The sequence below is a fragment of the Nylanderia fulva genome, unplaced genomic scaffold, assembly GCF_048542155.1.
Source record: "Nylanderia fulva isolate GAGA-0341 unplaced genomic scaffold, ASM4854215v1 Scaffold65, whole genome shotgun sequence".
NCBI lineage: Eukaryota > Metazoa > Arthropoda > Insecta > Hymenoptera > Formicidae > Nylanderia > Nylanderia fulva.
This window is the reverse complement of record NW_028190753.1, coordinates 735,769-742,536: the sequence shown is the minus strand read 5'-3', so window position 1 is coordinate 742,536 and position 6,768 is coordinate 735,769. Positions and strand designations below refer to the sequence as shown.

General features: G+C 28.6%; 1 protein-coding gene across 1 annotated transcript; it reads left to right on the top strand.

Annotated features, from left to right (window-relative positions):
- Positions 1-1,633: 1,633 nt before the first annotated feature.
- LOC146720638 (uncharacterized) lies at positions 1,634-3,403 on the top strand. The gene is made up of 2 exons (XM_085488190.1): positions 1,634-2,471; positions 2,575-3,403. The coding sequence occupies exons 1-2, from the start codon at positions 1,940-1,942 to the stop codon at positions 3,123-3,125; spliced, it is 1,083 nt and encodes a 360-aa protein (XP_085344316.1). The 5' UTR covers positions 1,634-1,939; the 3' UTR covers positions 3,126-3,403.
- Positions 3,404-6,768: the final 3,365 nt, after the last annotated feature.

Below are 6,768 nucleotides of genomic sequence, written 5' to 3'. Positions count from 1 at the left end.
AAGATCGCTTTTTTTGCAAAAATCACTGATGTTTTCGAAACAGTAAAAACCTCTTTTTAAACATTTTGGATCTGAAAATTTACAATTCAGTCAAATGGTTCCAAATTTGGAATTTTCACTCGGGAAATCATTGTAAAACCGGGGAGAAAAAAAGTAGAACGTTGTGCAATCCATATCTCAACAACCCTTTCATATACGATCAACCAATAAACCCTTAAATGGAAATTTTGTTGTCCCCTTTATTTTTTGGTTTTAAAAGAACTAGGTAAATTTTACCAAGATACAAAAATTTATTAAAAGAAATGTTTTTTGTAAAAGCATCGAAAAAAAAAATGGTAAAAAGACATCAGGTATTTTTTTTTTAAAAAACTTTTTTTAACAACCTTTTTTATTTAACATTAATAAAGTATAAAAAAAAAATTAAAATTTAAAATTTTATTTTTACAGACATTTTTTAAAAAGTGGTTAGAAGAACTTATTTCCAAACATTGGGCCAATAGCGTTCTTCTTATCGATTATGGACGGACTTGCCCCATATGATTCGGATTTAAACCCTCCTGGAAACATATTTCTAATGATAAAACCGAAAGGAACTACAGGGAAAAAACACCATTAGTTTTTTGGATTCAGAATTTGGAAAAAAATTTTCTAAAAAATTTCAGTGGGGTTTTTTCTTTGGAAAGTAATATAAAATTTTCATGAACGAAAAATTAATAAAAAGCAACTTTTATACAAAACATTGTCATCCCCACGATATCAAATTTTTTAAAATTGTGGTTTAAAAAGGGTTTTACAAAAAAACCGACGAATTCGAAATCCAGTCCTTTAGTTTGCGAAACTTTAACAAATGGATTCGAAGGTTGCAAAATATAGTGGTAAGATGTTTTGGTGCAAAATCATTATGTTTTAAACATTTTTTTGTCAATTCATTTTGTAATGGTTAATGATGAATAATAAAAGCAAAAACTTTTTTAAAAAAATCTAAATAACCAATACACTTATAAAACATAGAAAAATAAATAAGAATTTAAAAAACATTTTTTATATATTTTTTTGTTCACGGTAAAAAAAAATTTCTTTCGCACAAGCACGGGTGAGCGTTTACGGGAGGTTTATAATTAATTTTCGAAAAAAGAATTTCGAACATAACTTTTTTACCATGGTTGAATTTGGAAAAAAAATTTTTAAATTTGGTAAAACAAATTTTTAATTTTGAAAAAAAAAAAGGTGGGGAGGGTTTTTTAAAAAAAAAAAAAAAAAAAAAAAAAAAATTTTTGTTCATAACTTTAAAGTACTCTTCAAGCCATTTTAAAATTTTTTGAACTTTTTTTTCTTTATTCTTTATATTTTTAGCAGATATTTGACCCTAAAGAAAAAACCGTTATTTTTAAAAGGGGGTGTTTCACCCCTTTAAAAAACTCAAATTGCGCACGTATAAAAAAATACGGTTTTTTAATTTTTGTTTTTTAAAACAATTTCGGGGAAATAAAATGGGTTTCCGGAATTTGACTGCCCCTTGGGGACATACAGGGGGTTTTCTTTTTCATTAAAATGGGGGGGAAGAAAGGGAAAGAAATAATCTCGATTATAAAGAACCTTATTTACATATTTTTTAAAATAAAAGATAGAAGAAGCATGGCATGAAGATAGTTTAAATTCTCATCCTCATTGTTCAAATGATGATACAAATTTTGATAGTTCTTATAAAAGACGAGCTGTTGAGTATTGGCGATTTCGGGACACTGATGAAAACAGTAATGACAGAAAAAGGAATCGTCCTCTAAGAGTAGTACAAAATAAATTTAGAAGAGTTTCATCTGAACGTCAGTTAAGGCGATGGGAAGAACAAATACAATCAGGTGGAAGTCGTACAGAAAAATTATCTTACATCTCCAAATTTACACATGATAAATTTACTGCAGCTGTCGAATCAGGATTCATGGTTCATGATATTGATTTAAAAAGATGGGCTTTACAAGCTCAAGAAGAAATAGGAAATTTAAATCCTATATTTAAAGCATCTCACAGTTGGATAGCAAGATTTAAGAAGTCTCACCGAATTGTTTCAAGAAAAGTTACGAAGTTTGTCACTAGAAGAACATTAGAAGATTCTGCTGATTTGCAAAAATCAGCTGATGATTTTCTGGAAACAGTAAAACCTCTTATTGAACAGTTTGGATCTGAAAATATTTACAATTCAGATCAAAGTGGTTTCCAATTGGAACTTCACTCTGGAAGATCATTGTCTAACCAGGGAGAAAAGAAAGTAGAACGTGTCGTGCAATCCATATCATCAACAACCCATTCATATACGATACAACCAATAATATCCTGTAATGGCAATTTGTTGTCCCCTTTATTTATTGTATTAAAAGAAGCTAATGGTAAATTTGGACCAAGAGTACAAGAAAATTTATTTAAAGCAGAAAATGTTATTGTAAAAGCATCGAAATCTGGTAAAATGACATCAGGTATTTTCCTTTTATAATTACTTTTTTTAACAACCTTATTTTATTTAACAATTTAATAAGAGTCATAAAAAAACTATTAAATTAACATTTATATTTTGTACAGATCATTTTAAAATGTGGTTAGAAGAAGCTTATTTCGCAAACATTGGTCCTAATAGCGTTCTTCTTATCGATTCATGGACTGGACATTGCCCCAATATGATTTCGGATTTAACACCTCCTGGAACACATATTACTACTATGATAATACCGAAAGGAACTACAGGGAAAATACAACCATTAGATGTTTATGGATTCAGAATTTGGAAAAATTTTGCTAAAAGATTTTCAGATGCGGTTTTACTGTTGGAAAGTAATATAAACTTACATGAACGAAATAATATAATAAAATTGCAATCTTTGATACATAATCAATTGTCATCCCCACGATATCAAAACTTATTTAAATATTCGTGGTTTAAAAGTGGTTATACGAATGAAAGACCAGACGAATTCGAAAATCCAGTACACTTTAGTTTAGACGAAACTTTAACAAAATGTGATATCGAAGGTTGCAATAATATAGCTGTAGTAAGATGTTCTTGGTGCAAGAAGTCATTATGTTTGAAACATTTTTTTGTCGAATATCATTATTGTAATGTGTATAATGAGTGAATAATATAAAATGCAAATACATTTTTAAAAAAATCTAAATATACACAATACACAGTTATAAATACATAGAAAACATAAATAAGAATTATACAAAAACATTTTTTATATATTTTATTGTTCGACGGTAATTACTTACGCACATAGCACGGATGAGCGTATATACGGGAGCGTTTATAATTAATTTTCGAAAATGATATTTCGTAACATAACTTTATTACACATGGTTGAATTTGGAAAAAAATAAGCTTTAAATTAGGTAAAACAAAATTTTTAATTTTAATTTTGAAAAATAAAATTAGGTGGTGAGGGTTTTTAAAAAAAAAAAAAAAAAAAAAAAATTTTTGTTCATATAACTTTAAAGTACTCTTCAAGCCATTAAAATTTGTTGTACGTTTTTTCTTTATATCTCTTATAGTTTAGCAGATATTTGATCCTAAAGAAAAATACCGTTATTCTTTAAAGGGGTGTTTCACCCCTTAAAACTCAAATTGCGCACGTATAAAAAAATACGTGTCTTTTAGATTTGTGTATTTAACAACATATTTCAAGGAGAATCAAATCGGTTCCGGACAGTTGTGACATGTCCCTTGTAAGTATAATGAAATATATAAAAATATAATAACAGAAGAAACACCAACATATTTGAGAAGAAAAAGAAACAAGAAAGAAAGGAATATGATAGTAAGATACAGATGCGGGAACGAAACGAAAGGGAGCTAGCACTGGTTGGAGAAGGCAGAAAAAAGATGCAGAATATGCGGAGAAGGAATAGAAAATATGTTACATATTTTGAAAGAATGCGAAGAGACAAAAGACGAAATGACATTAAAAAAATTTTTGAAAGAAGATGGAAAAGGAATGTAATGAAGAGGATAGACAGAATAAGAGAAGAAAAGAGACTGGAGGAGAAGGGAAAGGAAACGAAAGGAAAAAGCTAAAGCCAAAGAATGAGAAGTTTATAGCTAATTACAGACTTTAGTTAACTTTAGAGTTTTAGAGATTATTCCAGAGTTTATTCCAGATTTGATTTGATTTGATTGAATATTATATTACATTAGTAGAGATTAGATTTTGAAATTTTGTTTTTTTTTGAGTTAGAATAGTTCTGTGAACAAATTATTTATTTATTATTTATGTAATTAAATAGTTTAATAGTTTAAAAGTTTATTGAAGTGGTGTATGTATCAAATGTATGAATAATGTATGTACCGGAAGCCATCCTAAGCCGATTAGGCAAGGATTAAGCACAATAAATAAAAATAATAAAACTACATTGCGGATTTATTTATGTAATTTTTCTAATTTGCATGTTTCATATTACAATTGTATTGAAGATGGATTAAAAAGATTGAAACGTATGCCAGTAATTCTCAATCTTTGGAGCGCGACTCAAGGGGCGACAGGGGGTGGAGGTGACGAGATATTCGAAGAGGCACAAAGAAATGCAATAATAATACATATTGGTATTGTGTTTCAAATTATAAATTATAATTTTCAATAAAATCAATTTTCTATTTTTATGCTGTCATTTTTATGAATTTAGTATTTCAACACAAGAATTGCAAAGTGGGCACCACAAAAATTGTTATTAAAAAAGGGGGCACACATATAAATAAAAGTTAAGAAACACTGACTTACATTAATAATACTTATAATATATTTTTGATTATATATTGTGTCTATATATATATATATGTAAATAAACTTGTTAATAAACTTTCTTGTCTAGATGTGCTACACTTTGCCATAAAGAATGGTTCCCATCACCTTTCTTCATTATAACAGCTCTTATGAGCACTTCAGACGAGGTGTGTGAAGTTAGCACCCCGACATTAAAATTCCATAGTTCTGTTATGAGTTCCCGCTTCCTTTTGAAGAGTTTAAGAGTTCTCTATAGTTGATAAAAAGAGTTCCGTCGATTAACGGTTCCAAATTTGAGTCTGAAAAATGGGGTGCTAACTTCACATCGAAAATCGAGATCGAATAGTTCTGAATAGCTCATTTGCTTTGTTTCTACGTCCTCTAGAGTTCCTGATATATAAAAAATATTTTTAATATTTTATTAAAATTAAAAAAATTTAAAAAAAATTTTTTTTTTTTTTAAATAGTTCTGATAATTAATTATAATAGTTTGACATATAATGAAGAGTTCCTGATAGTTTTTAAAAAATTACATTCAACCAAACTTTCGAAATATAACTTTAAAAAATCGCAGTTTGGTAGCACTTTGATTCGTGAAATCACAGTTCCAGTAGTTCTGACACGCGTTCTGGCTATTAAATCAAAAGTTCTGAAGAAAATTATTATGGTCGAAAACGATCCGATCAATAATTAAAGAGTAATTCGATTCTGAAAATCCTCGGTATCGAAATTTTCCAAGTTCCGACAAAAATAAATTTTTAAGAGTTCCAGTAGTTCTGGCACGTGTTCTGGCTAGTAAATCAAGAGTTCTGAAGAAAATTATTATGGCCGAAAACGATCCAATCAATAATTAAAGAGGCATTTGATTTTAAAGATTTTTAAACTTAGAAAATTTCGTGAACAGACGTTCTTTACAATTGAATAACTCTTTAATTATTGATCTGATCGCTTTCGGCCATAATAATTTTCTTCAGAATTCTCGAAGTACTAGCAAAATTCGTAATCAGAACTACTGGAACTCTTAAAAATTAATTTTTGTCGAAACTTAGAAAAATTCGGTACTAAAAATCTTTAAAATAGAATAACTCTTTAATTATTGATCTGATCGCTTTCGACCATAATAATTTTTTTCAGAACTCTTGATTTACTAGCTAGAATAAATAAAAGAAACAAAAATAAATTTATAACAGTTCCAGTAGTTCTGAAAATTATGGCCGAAAGCGATGAGATCTCAATAATTAAAAAAATGGCTTGGCGGAAAGCGATTCACATCAAACGAGGAAGTCATCGCCGCAACAGAGGCCTATTTTGCGGAGTTTGACAAACCATATTTTTTGGATGGCTTGAAAAAGTTAGAATATCGCTGGACCAAATGTATCGAGCTGAAAGGAGACTATATTGAAAAATAAATTTTAAAAGGTAAAAAAAAATGCATTTTCTTGCCTAACACGGGTACTTATCAAACAGCCCTCGTATGTATAGAAAAATAAAGTGTTATACAAAGAATTAGAAGCTGTAGAAACAGCGAATTCTTTGCAAAGAAATGTAACATGTAGATTTAAAAATGTATATACCATATGTATATTAAAATGTAAATTTATTATTTAAAAATAATTAATAATTAATAATTTACTTATTATATAAAAATATTTATTATCTAGATATAGTATTTCTTATATTCTTACATACGAAAAATATAAAACTATCGATAGGTACATATACATATAGTGATCAGGTAGACATTGATCTTACAGAAGCCGCAATGCAATGATTTCATTCTATAATCTGTTAATATAACGCAATAATATTATAAGAAATAATTCAATCACGAAGAAAGTTATTCGGTCACGAGTAATATAAAATTCATATACTGTAGACTATGCTTGTCATTTGTCCTATGGTATTATTCCGCCGCTACACGGCTTGAAAAAAATTGAAGACATAAATGCAACGAGCGCAGACTAAGCGACAGAAACAAGTGCGCGTTTATCGCTGGCAATTT

What these genes read in the sequence shown, in the direction of transcription:
- LOC146720638 (XM_085488190.1), top strand. Translation starts at nt 1,940, where the DNA reads ATGGTTCATGATATTGATTTAAAAAGATGGGCTTTACAAGCTCAAGAA. An exon ending in ATCTGGTAAAATGACATCAG is followed by an intron (nt 2,472 to 2,574) that starts GTATTTTCCTTT and finishes TATTTTGTACAG; the next exon opens with ATCATTTTAAAATGTGGTTA.